The 19227-nt window shown below is 51.1% G+C and overlaps 1 protein-coding gene across 13 annotated transcripts in view; it reads left to right on the top strand.

The window, feature by feature from the left end:
- CD300E (CD300e molecule) overlaps window positions 1-19227 on the top strand; it is a 35641-nt gene that overhangs the window by 7110 nt on the left and 9304 nt on the right. For 3 of the 13 annotated variants that reach the window (XR_004619497.1, XR_004619496.1, XM_034640299.1), the window contains exons 1-3: window positions 14870-15411; window positions 15687-16034; window positions 18582-18690. Coding sequence is in view for 9 of the 13 variants with exons in the window: in XM_034640299.1 (XP_034496190.1) it covers window positions 15339-15411; window positions 15687-16034; window positions 18582-18690 (530 nt within the window). In the remaining 4 variants the exon portion in view is untranslated. Of the gene's footprint in view, window positions 1-44; window positions 625-2726; window positions 2991-10820; window positions 11025-11654; window positions 13302-14862; window positions 15412-15686; window positions 16035-18581; window positions 18691-19227 lie in introns of those variants that run through there. The other 10 variants (XR_004619495.1, XR_004619494.1, XM_034640292.1 and 7 more) reach the window with 6 other exon arrangements.

Below are 19227 nucleotides of genomic sequence, written 5' to 3'. Positions count from 1 at the left end.
TTTCTTTTCTTTTCTTTTTTTTTTAAAGATTTTATTTATTTATTTATTTATTTATTTGACAAGAGATAGAGACAGCCAGCGAGAGAGGGAACACAAGCAGGGGGAGTGGGAGAGGAAGAAGCAGGGGCTGGTACCTAGCAGATACTCATTAAATGATTATTAAATTAACAATAATATAATGTGTTAAGGTCCACATCAGCAGTTTTAATAAGACTTGCTCTACGAACGTCCAGCTTCAGTCCTGACTCCAGAAACATCTGCGTGGTCAGTACATTTGAAGATGCAGTGATAAATAAAAATGTGACTTGTCTGTTTTGGGAAGTTGTGGGATTCTTTGTAGAAGTTGGGTGCCCCGTGAAGCTAATTATTAAGGGAGTTAAAGGCACAGCATTTCTGTCACTATTAATAGCTTTCCTTCCTGTTCTCTTTCTGAACAACTGTATTTTCCCAAATTTTGATATGATGGGAAAACAAGCTGAAGCGTAGAAAAAAGAGACACAAGGAAGCAGTAAGGAACATGAAAGCTGTTTCAGTCCAGCTGACGTGGACGCTCCCTCAATTTTGGCAGCTGAGGAAGAGAACAATGAGACTCTCCGAAGCCTGGGCTCTGCCCCTGTGTCCCAGGTTGGTGGTGGGGGGCCAGTTCCAGCAGGAGGAGCACGCCTGGTGGGCTGGAGCAGGGGAGGTGGAGCGAGCAGGGCTTCACTAGGGAGCGAGCAAGGGAATCGGAGGGATGCCCAGCATTCAGGCTCCCACTCTGGATGGTTGGTGGTCCTGCTGATGGCAATCCGGAGACCCAAGCAAATCCAAAGTTCTGTTCCATCCTGATCTGGAAAGTTGCTAGTTTTGCCCTTTGGGGAAACAATTCTTTTTTTTTTTTTTTTTTAAGATTTCATTTATTTATTCGACAGAGATAGAGACAGCCATCGAGAGAGGGAACACAAGCAGGGGGAGTGGGAGAGGAAGAAGCAGGCTCCTAGCGGAGGAGCCTGATGTGGGGCTCGATCCCAGAATGCCGGGATCACGCCCTGAGCCGAAGGCAGATGCTTAACCGCTGTGCCACCCAGGCGTCCCTGGGGAAATAATTCTTAATCTCTCTGGGCTTCTCTCCATTTTCTCACCTGTAAAGTGGGTGCATGAGGGGGTGAACCTTCAGTGCGGATAAGTGTCCAGGGCCCCTGAGCTGGTCTTGCTCAGCCGGTGGTGGAGGGGAGGGCAGGAGGGGAGGTGACAGAGAGCTTTGCCTCCATGCCGTGGGGTGTGCAGCCTCTGGAAGAAATACTGCACACTGGTTCCAGTGGGGAAAGAGTGTTCTGATTTCCTTCCCCCCACCTTTTAAAAAAATTAATCTTTTGTTTGTTTTTTTGCTCTGGTGCAGAGACACATGAAACACAAGCACAGTTTCCATGCTTGCTGAGGTCCGGTTTTAACTTCGGTCTCGTGTGCTGTGAGGGTTCTCCCTTATGGGGTTCCAGAGAAAGGCCCATCTGAGGGAGCAGGGAGGGCTTCCGAAGCCCATGGTGTAACTGAGCCAACGTGAGTTTGCTCCTGCGTGAGTCAGAAACTGCACCAGGCGGAGTTGTGGCTCAAAGAAATCTTTTATTTGCAGCAAATAAGGAGATCACAGGCAATGGCTTCCAAAGCCATGACTCCCCAAGAGAGGGTGAATGGGTTCCTTTCGTTCGGGGTTAGGATGACTGTTCAGGTGGGGAAAGCTTGCCGTCCTGGTAGACGTGGGCATGAGAAGCACATGTGCCTTAAAGAAACCTGTCTTTGCATATATGTTATGCATGTATGTTAAGTCAATGAGGCTGAGGCCCCTCCCTGGGTAGAGATTTTAGTATTATAATGAAGTAAAGGTAATGGTAGGTCATTCTAGGGGGTCCTTCCATGGTCCATGAGTTGCGGAGGTGGTTAGCTCAAAAGGTCAGGTGGTCTGGGCCTTCAGAGAGAGGTCTTTTTTTGTTTTTTTAAAGATTTTATTTATTTATTTTAGAGAGTGAGTGAGTGAGCAGGTGTGTGGGGGGGTGTTGGCAGAGGGAGAAGCAGACGCCTTGCGGACCAGGGAGTCTGATGCGAGGCTCCATCCCAGGACCCCAGGATCATGACCTGAGCTGAAGGCAGACACTTAATCCGCTGAGCCCCCCAGTTGCCCCTGGAGGGAGGTCTTGTCAGGACAGTGGCTGTCACCTGAAGAGTGGTTTCAGGTTTCCTTCCCTTGAGTTAAGAGGAAAGCCAGAAAGAAGAGCTTAAGGAAAAAATGTAAGGCCAAGATCAGTGAGTCCAAGCAGGTGGGCAGTGAAGGTCAGGTCTCGGGGGTCTAACTGGTGACAAAGGGGCTCCAATCAGGGTGGTCACATGCTCTTCCTTCTCCCTTGAGCAGACTTGTGTGTCTCTTACAGGAAACAGGTGGCCTTGCCTTCCCTGCTGGAGAGCTGTGGCCACAGTTCGAGTCCCGTCTGCTTGTCAGGAGGAAATAACTCCACTCAGCACTGCTGGCAGCTGATTTTCCAAGTGTCCCCTGTCACCCAGCCTCTTAGCTTGACAGAAGTGCCCCATTTGCTGTGGCACAGCTCACTTCCCCATTGGTGACATGCCAAGATTTTTCCTGTGCCTGTTTCCTGAGGACAAGGCGGGGGTGGGGGGANCACCCAGCCTCTTAGCTTGACAGAAGTGCCCCATTTGCTGTGGTACAGCTCACTTCCCCATTGGTGACATGCCAAGATTTTTCCTGTGCCTGTTTCCTGAGGACAAGCCGGGGGTGGGGGGGTGGCAGTGGGGTTGGTGTGTGTCTTGGCGCCAGGCCACGTGGCCAACGGTTGGTCTAGAGCTCCATGTGCTCCTTCCCTGTGTGTGTGGCAATGTGTCTCAGTGAGTTCAGGCAGCTTAAGGAAGGACCACCGACTGGGTGGCTTAAGAACGAACAGCTGTTCCTCATGGGCCTGGAGGCTGGAAGTCCAAGACCAGGGAGCCAGCACGGCCGGGTTCAGGTGAGGGCCCTCTGCCTGGTTTGCGGATGGTCGACCTCTCTTTGTATCCTTACGCAGCAGCAGAAAAGGAGCGAGTGAGCTCTGGCCTCTTATGAGGGCACGGTCCCATTCATTAGGACTCCACCTTCCGACCAGATCCCACCCCCACCCCCACCCCCGCCCCGCAAAGGCCCTTCCATCACACTGGGATTAGGGGTTCGATGTATAAACTTGAGGGCTGGGGGTGTCACAGACATTCAGTCCTACGCCCAGGCTACCGTAACGAAGCACAGAGCCCGCACAGCTTAAATAATAGAATTAGACTTTCTCACGGTTCTGGAGGCTGGAAGTCTGAGATCGAGGTGTCTGCAGGGTTGGTTTCTCCCGAGGCCTCGGTCCTTGTCTTGTAGACACCGTCTATGCCCTGTGTCTTCAAGCCATCTTCCCTGTCTGTGTATTTGTGTCCTAATCTCTTCCACCAGTGATACCAGTCACATTGGATTAGGGCTGACCCTGACGACCTCATTTTACTCCAATCACCTCTTCATTTTTTTTGAAGATTTATTTACTTATTTTAGTGGGAGTGAGAGAGAGCAGGGGGAGGGGCAGAGGGAGAGGGAGAGAGAGAGAATCTCAAGCTGACTCTTTGCTGAGCTTGGAGCCCGATGCGGGGCTTGATCTCACGAACCTGAGATCACAACCTGAGCCAAAACCAAGAGTTGGATGCTTAACTGCCTGAGCCACCCAGTGCCCCCACCCCCCCATCACCTCTTTAAAGACTATCTTCAAACACAGTCACATTCTGATGCCCTGTGGGTTAGGACTTCCACATCTGAATTCTAGGGGGGATACAACTCAGCCAGTAGCAATGATGAGGGAGCAGAAGGCTGGCTGAAGACAAAGCATAAGCTGACACCCTGCAACCTTCCCCAGCCCCCACTCCTGGGTGGGACCTGTGTGACCCTCCTCCAGGAAGCCCGCAACCATCTTAATGTCAATGCCTTGCTAGAGGGAAAAACAACCTTAACTTGACAGTGGCAAGGCCTCCCGTGCCCTGTGAGTCTTCTTTAACATATGAAAGTACTTTCTCAACCTCCCTTTTTCCTGACCTCCCCCAAGCCCATAGCATACAATCAGCCACCCCTCATAACCCGGGGCAGCAGCTCTTTCTGCCCTGGGGTCCTGTCCCCGTGCTTTAATAAACCACCATTTTGCACCAGAGACACCTCAAGAATTCTTTCTTGGTCGTCGGCTCCGGACTGAACCTCTCTGATATCCCACAACCTCATCAGCAACACGTTCACGCACGTGCCTGTTGTGTTTGTCCCTAACAACAGCTTCCTTCTCTGGAATTCCTTCCCTATTCCCTGTCTTGTCTGGAGAGACCCTGGGTGGTGACGGTGAGCACCCATCCCCCCTTTTTTATGCCGATCAGATCAAGGTGCTGTGATCCTGACTAGCATCCCCGTCCACTTTCAATGACTTGACTTTCAGACAACAAACAATAGTGCAAAGACCTGGCTCCGCTCCTGACTCCACAGTCTTGCAGCGGAGGGACCTGGGGCAAAAGCCCACGTTTCTCCAATGCGGTCCCCCTGGAAACCAGCAGCTCCGCTCACACGAGCCTCTAATTGTGATCCACGCACGTCGTGTTACAGCAAGAAAGAACTTTGATATTTATTGAACGGATTTCTTTGAATAAAGATGAAGTTTTATGTAAAAAAATGAGGCAGCGTCTAAACTGATGTTAAATTATTAGAAAAACAAATTTATGTATAAAAGCTAATTTTTGTGATCCTTTAAAATGAAGACCTTCCCAAGAAAGCCTGGGAAAGCCGAGTTCACACACCTGAAGTCAGCCCAGAGGGGTATTTTTTTCTATGGGAGCTAAGTTTGCAAGTCAAAAGAGGGCGGAGAGATCTTTTTCCATGAATTCATTGTTTGAGGCTGGAAATTGGGCTTTGATCCCAGTTTTCCATCTCCTTTATTTTCAGGGTGTTGCTTGCGTTAAAAGCAGCAGCCCCCAAACGGAGTCTTACGTGAAGCCCCTGCCAAAACTTTATAGCTGACCCAACAGCAGCCTCCGGCTCTCCCAGGAGGTGAATTCTAACCCAATCAGTCTGAGATTGTGAAGGAATCTGCCTAATTCTCCAGCTCTTCCCCCTAAGGGAAGGTGACCTCGCCTGGGCAACCTTTATTTTCTTTTGCTAGTAACTTCCTTGCCCCACCCTCTTTCGTATAAAAACCTTCCATTTTGTACAGTTCTTAGGAGCGTTTCTGGATGGGATGTTACCTGACTTGTAGAGGCCACTTTTAGGCAACAGGCTTGAGCACTGGAACCTGAGCAAGGCAGGAGGGCCCACAGTGACCTGAGGCAAACAGGCTGGTGACGGTGAAGCGACCCACCTCAAAACAGCCATAGGCCCTCACCGACTAGTTACAACCAGGCACAGTTCCTAAGATGACCAGAAAGGGGGGCATTTCATACGTTCCATAATGTCACACTCCACCCTGAACTGCGGCCACTCATCACGACCTTGTGGCAGACGGTCTCTCCTTCGCTGTCCTCCCTGCTGCCCCTGGCAGTGTAGTCGATAAACTTCTCTTTTGTTCTGCTTTGGGGGAATTCTTTCACCCTGGGCCACCAGCCCCCACCCCATGATTCGTGATAATAATGATTTGGGGCCAGAGCTAACCGTCATAAAAGAATTCTTGAGATGTTTTCGTGCCATAAGGTGCTTTTATTATAGCACGGGGACAGGACCTGTGAGCGGAAAGAACTGGCTTGTGAGGAGTGGCTGATGATACACTTTTAGTTAGTGGGGGTTAGGGAATAACGTGGGTCTACGGATTGTGGGCATGTTAGAAGCAAGGTCTCCAGTGAGGAGGTGGTGGGATATGGGTGAGGTTCAGTGGGGTGGAGTCCGGAGCCGACGACCAAGAAAGAATTCTTGAGACCTCTTTGGTGCAACATGGTGGTTTATTAAAGCTCGGAGACAGGACCCCAGGGCAGAGAGAGTGGCAGCCCCAGGTTGTGGGGTTGTGAGGGGGTGCTGATTGTATACTATGGGCTTGGGGGAGGTAAGGAAAAAGGGAGGTTGAGAAAATACTTTCATATGTTAAAGAAGATTCACAGGGTACGGTAGGCCTTGCCATTGTCAAGTTAAGGTTGTTTTTCCCTCTAGCAAGGCATTAACATGGAGATAGTCTGGAACTCCTGGAGGAACATTACACTCTGTCGATGAGCTGCAGGTAACAAAGACATTCGATTCCCTTCCGGAAGCTAGGTTATTGATAGAAATGTTTTGTTCTTGTAGACTGCTAAGACTTTTGTAAACTGAGGGAGACTTCAGTCTTGCAGGATTGTGGTCTCTATAGGTTAACCATTTCTTTGTCCTTTAGGGCAGCCAGGGGTGTCTGAGGAATGTCATGTACATTCCGGGGTGGGGGGTTGCGTGTCAGTTTCTGCTTTGTCCGTTTCTGCTTTGTCCGCAGCCAGCCTTCTGTTTGCTCATCACCCAGGACCTGGAGGGGCTAGCTGCTGTTAAGATAAGATTATTTACCACTGTCTCAGAAAACATCAGAGACGAGAGCCTTCAGATGAACATCAGTGGGCCATATGTTTGAAAGGTGGCTGCTAATGCCTGTCTTGTAGGGGGGTGTTTTCGGTTATCAGAGGGAAGCGACACTGACAAGAGCAAAGCTGTAAAACATTAAAGGAAGTCCTGGAGGGAGCTGTAGACTGTTACAATCTCTATGCTTCAGGCAAGTGGCCTGGAGGCTACAAGCTAAGTAATAATAAAGCCTGTAAGATCTTCCAATGTACTCAGTTGATTTTTTTGTTTTTTAACAGTTGGTTAAGGCAAAATAATCTGATCCCATTGGCAGAGCCTTCTTTTGTCTCTCCCAAACCATCTCCAGGCTGCTCTCTTCCCTGCCATTCTGCCTTCAGTTCATGCTCATTAAAGCCCATATAGCAGCAGACGCTGGGCCAGGTACCGGAGACCCCAGGAGTGAAACAGGCAGAGCTCTGGTCAGTTCAGTGCAGGCTGCAGACGGTGCCACCTGGCTGACAGTACCCCCGAGCTCATGCTGGAATGCGTGCGGGCCTGTGCAAGTACACAGAACGTGATCTGAACCAGCCGGCACTCCCAGGATGCTGTCTGAACCCTGATGGGTGAGGCTGTGTCTTCTCTCCACTGCACCGATCCCTGGCTGGGAGGGGCTGAGTGCCTAGCAGCTACTCCCCCCATACTGCCTGTGCTGCCCTGGGAGGACAGGAGGGTCCCCCCATTTTCTCTGTGGGTTGGCTGGAGGTCGAGAATATAATGTCTAAGCTTCCGTTTTGCTAGGCTGACCCTTTCCTGGTTCTTTGGCAAGAGAGATGGCTTTTGTGGAGACTTTTTTTCGTTCCCCACCTGTGCCTGTTAACATTTCCCAGTTGTTGGCTTCTCCAGTTTGGGATATTTCCATGTTTGGGATAAATGAAACAAAAATAAAATCCTGACTCCCAAGGCCCCTCAGTCTACTTTCTCTCCACCTTTAAGAACATTCTTATTTTTGTCAAGCATTTGGACAGGGTATAGTAGGGAAATTTGCCTCTGCTCCAGGATGTCTGGACCCTCAGCTGGAAGGCTCAAACACAGGGGGCTGCAATCACTGAAAAGCTCTTTCACTTACATGCTGCTGTTCACTCACCTGGCATTAGTCGAGGCCGTTGGCTGGAATCCCACATATGGCCTCTGCATGTGGTCTGGGCTTCCTCACAATATGGCGCCTGGGTTTATGAGCAAGTGTCCCGTGAGAGCCAGGTGGGCGCTCTCTCCTTCTCCTGACCTGTTCTCAGAAGTCACACATCACTTCCGCCATGTTCCATAGTCAGAACAGTCAAAGGCCCACCCAGCTTCAAAGGGATGGGAGATAGATTCCACCATTCCGTAGAGATGTCAGGCTTCTGGAAGCGCACACAGGACTAGAAATATTGCTGTGGCCACTTCTGGAAAATTCAAGCTGCTGCAGGCATGATGACAGAGCAGACTTACAGAGTCATTGTGAAGTCACATGAGACAAACAGGGCGAAGCATGGAGCCCAGTGCTCCCCACATAGTGAGCCATTCTCCCTTCTGCTCTCTCTTCTGTCTCTCTGCGCCTCTGGGGAACAGATGATCAGAACCAGAATAGGGAGCTGATGACGGTCACATGATGTGCATGTGCTGGGTTCAGGGTCCAAAGGTGGGGGACAGAGTGGCCTCTTTCACAGGTGTGCTGCAGCCACTTTCTCTTGACCCCATTTCCTCAACCAGGTCCTTCCTGCTCTCTGCCAGCTTCCTATTTCTGGTCTTGCTGAAAGCCATCCTCTTCCTAAGCTTCGGCTATGCTGCCATTTGGCTGGCCTGGCTTCAGTGTCACCTCTGAGGGTGATGGTCTGTCCAGCCCCGTGAAACTGCAGCTCCTCCACCAGGGGCTCCCTGTCTGGTGCACAGCTCTGGCCTCTCTGCTCCAAACTCAACCTGACCCCTCCCTGGGACGTGAAGCTAGAAATGCATCAGCCCCACCAGAGACTTTTGGGCCTGGGTGTTGAGTCATCTTTGCCGGATCCTTTCATGGGCAGGCCTGGCAGCAGACACCAGGACACGGTGCAAGGACATGGGCTCTGGAATGGATGTGTGTCCAAACCCCAGTGCTGGGGCGCCTGGGTGGCTCAGCCATTAAGTGTCTGCCTTCAGCTCAGGTCACGATTCCGNTGAGTTCCACCGTCTGTGAGCAATTGAATCCTGCCAGCAAGCACATGAACAAGCTTGGAAACCGACCCACCCCCGGTCGAGTCTTCAGATGAGACTGCAGTCCCAGCCAGTACTAACTGCAGCCTTGTGAGAAGTCTGTGGACAAAGCCATGCATGATTCCTGTGAGATAGTATNAGGGTCCTGGGATCAAGCCCTGCATTGGGCTCCCTGCTTGGCGGGAAGCCTGCTTCTCCCTCTCCCACTCCCCTTTCTTGTGTTCCCTCTCTCATTGTCTCTCTCTGTCAAATAAATAAATAAAATCTTAAAAACAAAACAAAACAAAAAAACCCAGTGCTGCCACTTAACGTGTGACCCAGGAGAGGTTATTCTGTGGCTCTCATCATCTGTATCTTGGATTTGTATATAATTGAGATAATACGTGGAGGACATTGGCCACATCAGGGGAGCTTCCACATGGAACTGCCATGGCAATTGCTAGTTTGGTCCAGGGCACAAGGAGGAGTATAGGCAGGTAAGGGACTTGGGAGGAGTGAGCCAGTCCTCTTGGGACTCCTACTTGACTCTGGACACAATAAGGGGAGGCGGTTAGCCCCCAGAGACCCTACCCACATCTGTCGCTGCGAACATCCATTTGGCAATGGGTGAAGGGGATGAAGAATGGGGGTCTTGCTTTAAAATAGAGCTGAGAGTGCCACCCTTATGTGCAGTAGGTGTTGGGAAGAGGGTTTCCTTGTGACAAGCAGCAAACAGCTGCTAGAGGGGCAGTGAGTGGCCAGGCATGAAGGAGCCTGACCAGACTGAACCCTTCCCCCTCCTTCTCTTTCTTTCTTTTTTTTTTTTTAAAGATTTTTTTATTTATTCNATGAAGAATGGGGGTCTTGCTTTAAAATAGAGCTGAGAGTGCCACCCTTATGTGCAGTAGGTGTTGGGAAGAGGGTTTCCTTGTGACAAGCAGCAAACAGCTGCTAGAGGGGCAGTGAGTGGCCAGGCATGAAGGAGCCTGACCAGACTGAACCCTTCCCCCTCCTTCTCTTTCTTTGTCCCTCTATCCCACATCATCAGTGGCCTCTGTCCTGGGAAGGGGTTCCTTCCTCCTTCCTTAAGGCTCAGCCCTTATGCCCTGGGTACAGAAATCACATCTTATCTGCTACTCTNAGTCTGATGTGGGGCTCGATCCCATAATGCCGGGATCACGCCCTGAGCCGAAGGCAGACGCTTAACCGCTGTGCCACCCAGGCGCCCCCCTCCTTCTCTTTCTTTGTCCCTCTATCCCACATCATCAGTGGCCTCTGTCCTGGGAAGGGGTTCCTTCCTCCTTCCTTAAGGCTCAGCCCTTATGCCCTGGGTACAGAAATCACATCTTATCTGCTACTCTTTTTGACACCCCACTCCCCTGGATTTGTGTGGATTTGTGAAGAATCCCACATGCCTTCTATGCCTTTGTCCAAAGTGTTGCTGAAAATACTGAACAGTTGAGCCTCCAGGTAAAGCTTTTGGGCATCTGACTGCAGACCACCTACTAGGTGACTTGGCCTCTTTCCTGCAGGATGAGGAATGTGGCAGGCACCCCGACACTGCCCCTCTAGACAGGTGTGACAGTAGGCTGTTAGTTGGCTCGTACATCACTTCTAGTTGGAGAAATGTATCCTCACACCTTTTCATGAGTTAATTAGCAAGACAATAGACCTCTTAACTCCTAGCACCCTAAGTAAGTGTCCTTCTTTGTACAGAGGGGCTTACAAAGGGACCCAGTTGGAGCAGAGGGGAAATGAGTGTGAGCTGGACCCACTCACATCTAACGAATGGAATATGGCAAGTAACAGGATGCCAGTCTGCCATTAGGTTATAAAAAGACTNTGAAAACCTTGGTCACAGCCGGACCAGAAACGATCCTCCAGGAGGACCTGCACTGTGACTGCAGTGGGGAGGCTCTTCCCACAGGGTGGGGTTGGTGCTGTGGATCTATGGGGCCAAGAGCCAAGGACAGCCTGGGATCCAGTCGGGTGGACCCTGCCGTGGCTGGGCGGGCCCTTGGCACTTGAGGGGACAAGGTGCCATCAAACTCCCCTGGCGGCTCTGGTTTTGAGTCAGTCTCTTTTTCACTAGGTTCTTGCCCCTTTCCCAATAACTTTGCAACTGAAAATGAAGAAGCAGCAGGGGAAGGAAGCACATAACAAAATATGGACAGGAAGTGACAGTATCGAGGGCTGGAACTCCTAGGCCAGACGTCAGAAGATAAGGATCTGAATGTTCTGGGGCTGGGGAGACAGGACCACTGGTCTGTTTGTAGCTCAGCCCCTCTGCCTCCAGGTGAGTGGGTCGAGGACTTGTCACTTACTGACTCTTCCCTGGGTGGGGGGAAGAGGTGGAGAAAAGTTCCGGAGAGGTAACACGCAGGTCCCACGAAACTGCTACCACCTACCCAGTTGGGCGGGAGGATGTGGAGACCACGACTGTTCAGTGCCGGGCACAGAGGCGGGGGACATTTTGTCAGCCCACTGGTGTGTGTGTGTGTATGTGTGTGTGTGTGTGTGTGTGTGATATCAGTTGCTCACATTATGCCAGGGTCTGTGCCTAGCACTTGACATCAGCGATCTCATTCATTCCTCACAGTTGTCCTTAGGCCGTGGATGCCACCATCTTCATGAAGGAACTGGGAACGAGAGAGATGCCAGGCAGGGAGAGGTGTACTTTCCAAAGGAGGGGGAGGCCAGGGGTTAAGGGGACAACAGCCAAGCTTCCCACGAGGAGCAGAGTGAGGACAAGCCAGAGGCCTGGTGTTTGGGTGTGCAGGGCCTCAGAGGAGCAGACCCTGATTCCCAAGAGGCCTGATGAAGCGGCACAAGCTGTCGTGGGGTCAGGGAGGGTGACTGGGGCAGCAGTAATGGGAGTGGTCAGGAGAATGAGCCAAGCTTCTTTCCCCAAATGTATGTGTTCCAGGTGCTTCTGACAGTTGCTGGTGGGGGTGGGCAGGCCAGAGCCCTATGGGCCTCCTGCTGTCCCCAAGCAGAATGGCTGTGGGCATTGGGTTGACACCGGACAGTGGTTCCCATGTCGCATAAGCCACGCTGTGGATGGTGCAGCCTGTGGCCTCCAGCAGTGGTAAGACCCTGGGGCGATGGAGATGAGGAAGAGGCTGTGTTTCCTTTGGGAAAGTGATCTCCCGACTCCTTAGCCACTGAGATCTTTGTCAGTTTCCTACTTCCTCTACTGGCTTTTCCCTCAAATCCCAAGGGCTAACAAACTAGACTGGAGTTTGTGGACTTGATTTGATGATGTCTGGTTTCAGGACCTCTCTGTGCCTCTGTCTTCTTACCTATAAAGTGGGGATAATGGTACCTGCCTAACAGCTTTCTTGTGAACTTAAATAATTTAGGTGAAGCCAATACCTGTGTCTTCGAGAAGAATATGTTTCTTTCTTTCTTTTTTTTTTTTTAATTTATTCGACAGAGATAGAGACAGCCAGCGAAAGAGGGAACACAAGCAGGGGGAGTGGGAGAGGAAGAAGCAGGCTCCCAGCGGGGGAGCCTGATGTGGGGCTCGATCCCATAACGCTGGGATCATGCCCTGAACCAAAGGCAGACGCTTAACCGCTGTGCCACCCACGCGCCCCAGAAGAATATGTTTCTGATACATAAGTTGAATTTGGAGGGAATATATAGCTGGTTGACAGACCCGATGAGAACCTAGTCCTGGTCCGAAGACTATTCTAAAGATATTTAACATTTACGGAGCAGTTAGTGTGCTCCAGGCACTGTGCCAAGTGCTCTATGTCTGTTCACTCCTTTCTTTCCTATGAGGTAAGAATGGTTACTGTTACTCTGTTTTATAGATGAAGAAGCTGGGGATGAGAGTGATTTAGCAACATGCCCAAGAGCACATGGTTAGTACATGGTGGAGGTGGGATCTGAATTTGCGTAACTCCAGAATCTATGCCCTTCACCAGCACCCTTCTACGGAATTAGATTGGAGCTTCCCACAGGAAGTCAGGAGGTTGGGTCTGGAGTCCAGAAGAGAGACTAGGTTAGAGGAAGAGGTACGAGGTCAACCACATGGAGGTAGTGGTTGAGAGAGTTATGGGGAGTCCTCACCCCAGATATTTAAGTGGGGTGTTTAATGACCCAAAAGTATGCAGCCAGAGAGAAGGGACAGCTGGTTAGGTCAAGCAAGCAGCCTCGGACAGGAAGAAGAATGAGAGACAGGGACAAAGGCTCTCCTCTGTTGGCGGTTTCATATTTTGGGGACTGACTTGAAGCTTTGGGGTATGATCCAAACATTATATTGCCATTAAATGAAGGAAAAATCAGTAGATTTCTCTTGTTGTTCTTAGTCCATTCTCTGAAGTATCTCTTGCCACTCTTCCCCTTTTCCTAAGTAGGGCTTCAAATTAGGAAGTGGCTAGGAGATGAAAAAGGAAGTAGGTGAGAGACAGAAACGCAAAGGAAACTTGAGCAAGTAGAAAGTGGCCACCGCAGACTCTGTCGCAAACACCTGGATTCCAGCAGGGACCTGGATTTGCTGGGGGCACCAGCCAGAGAGACAGAACCATGTGGCTGTCCCCAGTTCTGCTCCTTCTCTGCCTCTCAGGTGAGTAGGGCTGGGGCTTTGGCACTTGGTATTGGGGGAGGGCAGGGAACAGTGGGTAGAAGGTCTGTTCTGGGTTCAAGCCAGAGGAGAAGTCTCCGCAGAAATAGGAAGGACACATCCATTCATCCATCTGTATATCCTACCCACTCAAACGCTCATCTACAGAGCCTGCGTAAGCTTATTGAGCACCAGCTGTGTGCCGGGACCAGCTGTGTGCCGGGAGAGCAATTCCGCACTCAGGGACTCATGGTTGAATGAAGGAGTCAAGTCACTGTGATACAGCATAGAACTTTCTGTAGAAGAGATTTATCCATGTGGTGTGGAGATGCACAACAGGGGCCCCAAACACTGCTCTTGACCCAATGCAAGTTCTCACCGAGGCTTCACTGGACTTTGGTCTTGAAGGATGAATGAGTTGGCTGAATGCAAAGTGGGAATTAGCCTATGCAAAAGTGTGGATCTCTTTAAAGATCATGGAAAGTTCAGGAATTAGCAATGTTCTGTTTTGTCAGAGCTTAGTTTAAAGGGGTTGGAAAGGTTTCTTAGAAGGAATTAAAGAAGGGCCTAAAAAGGCATCCTCAGCACCCACCTTAAGTCCTTGCTAGAACAAGGTGTGGTGCAGTCAGGTAACTATAATTGTCCATCGAAGGTCGGAGTTTCAGAGGAGAAAGTCTTAAAAAAAAAAAAAGACATTCGACATGCATGAGAATCCATTCTCTGTGGGAAATAAGTTCAGGGTAAAAATTCGAGGGTACGCTTCATGTTTGTAGAATAATTTTTATGTTGGGTGAGACATAGAATCTGCCCAACATAATGATGGACTGTTCCAGAAGAGTGGGTGGAAAACGGAGAGGTTTAAAGAAAGAAGACCAGTTGGTTACACTGGCCAAAACATCATTTTCTTCTCAGTCTTCTCAGTAACACAGGAGAGTGGATGGGATGGTCTTCAAGGTCCCCCAGGGCCCTCATGACTGAGATCTTAGAAAGACATCTAAAAGAGATGTATCCCATTACACATGGGAGGTGCTCAAAATGTCTTAAATGAGGATGATGATGAGAAAGGACATTTTCTTTTTTTTTCCTTCTTTTTTTGGATAATGGGCTTTTTCTGAATCCCCATAATTAAGTAAATGGGCCCCCAAAGCAGTGGTGGCTGGAGCCGGCTTGCACCCGATCACAAGAGCTGATTATGGGCTTATTTTCCCCACCCTACCTCCAGTGACAGCATGTTGCTAGCCTGAAATTAGTCATAGTGAGAGTATTTACGTCACAGAAACCAGGAAACAGTACGACTCATGGCTTCTCCTTGACTCCTCTGCTCCCCGCCTTGCTTCCTGCCCGGAGCTGGTTTACCAGCTTATCACTGCTTCCTCACACCTGCTTGCTTAACTCTGATACAATTGCCTAAGGACCTTAGCTTGGATGCAGTTAAACTGGGGATGGAAACTTCTTCCCACCCCTTCACGTGGACTGGCTGATCTCTCCAATCCCACACGTTCACCTTTCCATCCATTTACAGCTCGAGTTCCTCCTGGATCCAGATGAAAGCTTTGGAGTCACTTGTAAAGACTGAAATTTCAGTTCTTTCCCCCGCCCCCCATCCTAGCTCCTGGCTTAGCTCCTTTCCCTCTGTTCCAGCATTCTCCAACCTGCCATACCCATCAGGATTACAAACAGCATTTGGAAAAATGTGACCCCTTTACATTTATGGAGGGTCATATGGCTAGCCTGAGAAAGGAAGGGGGAAAGGGGGTAAAGAAAGATGGTAAAGCCCCGGGGACAGTGACGGGGTTGGGGGTGGTCAGATCGTGCCCCAAGCCTGTGTCAAGGAGGCTGTGAGGGTCTCCTTGGGACCCAGCCCTTCCTAGCCATGTGTCGCTCTTCCCTCAAGAGTAGTCTGGATGAGGGCCAGGGGTTTACTTTTCCTCTCTTGAGAACACCTGGAGAGCGGAGTAAACAAGTCACGCTCCTACGGAACAAGTTTGAGTTGCAGAAAACCTGAATGTAGGGCCGGACTCCAAAGGGAAGTGTTTTTATATGTCACTGAATCTCATGCCTGCGGAGGCTAAGGACAGAGCAGGACAGCCGGCTCCCTCTGCTCCCTCTCCAGGTTTGTTCCGATTCTCCCCGTCCCCAAGGGGCGGGATCGTTGTGTGGTTACTCAGTGTTTCTGGGCTCACAGGGCATGGGTCTCTACCTCGCTTGCTGGCCGTAGTCTCCAGACCCTCTGGCTTAGGTTCGAAGCTCAGATGTCCCTCCAGGCCCCTCTCCCTGAGCCTGGAACCATCCATACCTCCCTGGGAATGTTCCCCTCAGGCTTCAGGCCCACAGCTGCTGTAGGGGGCCATTGAGATGGAGTCCTGGGATGTGGCTTGTGTTTTCCAGGCTCTTTGTCCCTGATGGGCCCCAGCTCTGTGACGGGCACCTTGGGTGGCTCTCTGCGCGTGCGGTGTCAGTACGAGGAGCTGTATCAGAGGCATAAAAAGTACTGGTGCCGAGGACCGTATGATGCAACATGTGAGAAGATTGTGGAGACCAATGGAGAAGAGAAAGAAGAGAGGAGTGGGCGCGTGTCCATCAGAGACCACGCTGACAAACTCACCTTTATAGTGACCATGGAGAACCTCACTGCGGACGATGCTGGACCCTACTGGTGTCGAATTCAGACAACATGGTTCCTGGATGTGTGGTCGCGTGACCCTTCACTCCCGGTTAACGTGTCTGTTTCTGCAGGTAAGAAATCCTCTCACTCCGGCAGCGGTGTGTATGGATCTTGTCTCTGGGTCTTGTCTAGTCCTCAGTCCCAGTGGTGTTGGGAAGAGCCTATGATGAGGGCAGGGTGAGAGGCAGCCGGCTTTGCAGCCTTGGCACGGATGGGGGTGTGTAGCTGAAGGTACCCTCACTCTCACAGGGCCGAGGCCTCACTCCATTGCCTGGGAGGCCCCTCCATGCTGGACCAAAACTATTTCCACCATGCCTTTTGGAACATTGTACCGAAGGAAATAAACTCTTCATACATACATCTTCAGCTTGCTCACAGAATATTCTCTCTACCATACTGTCCTGAATTTGGCCTCACTCCTCTCATTTCAAGAAATCGGCTTCTTGAGTGGAAGTTGCTCCTTTTCCTACCCCATGTGCTGTAGGGTGGTGAAGCTGTGTTCAAATTCTCCCGGTTGCCCATCACAGCTTCTAACCAATTACTGTCCCACCTGCTTCCTTTGACATTTGTGTCACATGATCTCATGTATCCTCCACTTCTCCTTGTCATGGCCTTCCATTGACTTCTAGGTTACTCCCTGACATCGCTAACCCCTGTCATCATCTTGGCAGTTTTTAACGAGTAACTTGCCTCAGCTTCTAGGATCTTCTCAACTGCAGTGGCCTGCATTTCCACCCTCCAGAATCCCACTCCATGGCAACATTGCACATCTTGCTGTCACCCCAAACTGGTCCGTGTCCAGAAACCTACCCTCAGACGTTGTACTTTCAGACAACCTTCTGTGCATCACCCTCACCCCTGCTGGCCCTATTCTCAATCTCACATATGCCTCCAGTCCTCGGATCCCTCTCTCCATTCTCTCCCCGTTTATTGCCTACCCCTCCCCTGCCCTGATCTCTCTTCCTTCCTCAGCCAGGCCCAACTCTCATGGAGGACTACGTTTCCTTCACTTACCATGCACCATGTCCCGACCCACCTCTCAAAACCCTCATCCCTGGACCCATCTTAAAATTAGGGTGGGGGCACCTGGGTGGCACAGCCGTTAAGCGTCTGCCTTCGGCTCAGGGCGTGATCCCGGGGTTCTGGGATCGAGCCCCACATCAGGCTCCTCCACTGGGAGCCTGCTTCTTCCTCTCCCACTCCCCCTGCTTGTGCTCCCTCTCTCGCTGGCTGTCTCTCTCTGTCGAATTAATGAATAAAATCTTTAAAAAAAATTAAAAAAAAAATTAGGGTGAACAACCATTGGGGTTTGCCTAGGACTGAGAAGTTTCTTGGGATGCGGGGCTTTTAGTGCTAAAACTGGATAAAATCCCAGGCAAGCTAGGGCAAATTGATCTCCTACCTAAAATCTATCGGCTGCAGTCGTGCTGGGGAGGACACAGACGGCCCGCGTGAGTGTCGACACCAGTTCGCGGTTTCTAGTATGACTCTCCCATACTTCTACCTTACCAGGGGCACGTGGGATATCAGACGTGAACTCTCTCAATTTCTTTTCTTCTCTCCCTACAAACTTCTGCGACGCCTAACTCATTCCTCCCCCTTTCCCTTCTCGGTTGAGGGGGGTTTCCCTCCTCCTGTTCCAGAACAATCATCTTGAGGCTGGCCCCTCAATGGAGCTCCTTGCCTCCCCATTCCCTTGATCCAAATTCCCTCCTTGCTCATCCATATCTTCTCCATCAATGATCCACACTCTCTCTTCACCCCAAGCCTAGAAACAAAGCTGGGTTCTCTCAGGGCCTAAAAATACCTTGTAATCCCCGTGGCCTCCTCTAGGTGTCACCATGCCTCGTGTCTCTCCTTTCCGCCTGCCTGGATGGTCGCTGAGGCCTGAGTCCTCTGTGCTCTTGCTGTATTTGATGGAGTTCAGCCCCAGTGCCCGCTCTCTATTGATTTGAATCCGTCGACTTAGATGCCTTTGTTCTGTGTGAGGGCAGGGACGGTGCCACATCCATCAGTAAATCCCCAATGGCAGAGACGTCAAGGGCTGTGGTTGGATGAAACGGAGCCTGTCCTGGGAGCACCGGGAGGGCTAAGCCTCTGGGAGGCTTGCTTTTTTTGGGCAATCATGAGGTTGGGGCAGAGACACAGGTTACACCAATAGCCTGCACACCTGAGATTTAGCTCCTCCCCAGCAGGGCATAAAAGTGGCCTTCGTTTCCGTCTGAAGGGTGCTGTAACCCCTCCCGCAGCCTCTTTGCGGCCTCTGGGCCACAGGTGGGGCCGTCTTCTCCAGACTTGCCCCTGTTCCTCCTCCCTCTGGGGCTCCTCCTCAGCTGGAGAAGCCCCCGAGAGACCCCTGCTCTCACCCTAGGCAGAGTCGGACTTGGGATGGAAAGAAAGATCTGGCACTTATTAGAGGTGGCTGGTATGACCAGTTCTGGAAGCATCTCTTTTGGTCCCTGAGGGGCTCACTCCATCCCGGAAGTGGCCTGGGGTTGGCTTCAAAGCATCTCTCAAGTCCCTTCTGCAATGGGCGACCGTGTGTAACATCGGGTCCAAATGGGCACTTAGCACGGGGCTGGGGAGAGAGCAGCGCCTGATGTGTGATTTGTCTCCAGCACCAAGTGAAACCGCAGGGAGGACCACGTGTGGAGCTGCCCCTGCCGCCTTTCCGGGACTGCAGAGCAAGAACCTCAGCTCTGAGGAGGTGCTGACCTACTGCTCAGGGTAAGGGCCCACAGCCTAGACACCACAGAAGAGGGGGCTCGGTCCCTTATGGGACCTTGGGGGTGCCGGCTGGCAACACACCATCACCTTCCTACCTCACTGCTGGGTTTTCTTCCGGTTCTGGTCCTGATTTTTACATTCTCCATGGCTGCGTGGGGATTATTCCACGCGGAAAGTATCCCTTGTTTTGGGAACGCGCTCCCCCATGGGACAGGAGCAGGGGAACAGGCACGGGCAGCCCCTCCCATGTCCACCCCTCCCCCTCTCCTTCCCCACCTGGTTCTGGACTCTGGCTTCTGGTTCTGTGGCCCTAAGTCGGGATTACCTCCAAAGGTCTTTGCTGGACCCTACTGGTGTCGAATTCAGACAACCAGAGATCCAGGAGCAGCTTGTGGGGTACGGAGAGAGATGGGCTGGCTCCAGGTTGTTTTCTTTCTCCCAAAGATACCCAGAAAGGGCTGCCATGTTGTCTTCAGGCCCTGTGGGGCTGAGGATAAGGGTCTGGGCTTTAAAGTGAGGGTGGGGGTGGCTTTCAAG

Source organism: Ailuropoda melanoleuca, chromosome 13 (assembly GCF_002007445.2).
Source record: "Ailuropoda melanoleuca isolate Jingjing chromosome 13, ASM200744v2, whole genome shotgun sequence".
In the NCBI taxonomy this organism is placed as follows: domain Eukaryota; kingdom Metazoa; phylum Chordata; class Mammalia; order Carnivora; family Ursidae; genus Ailuropoda; species Ailuropoda melanoleuca.
This window is presented reverse-complemented; position numbering and strand designations above follow the sequence as displayed.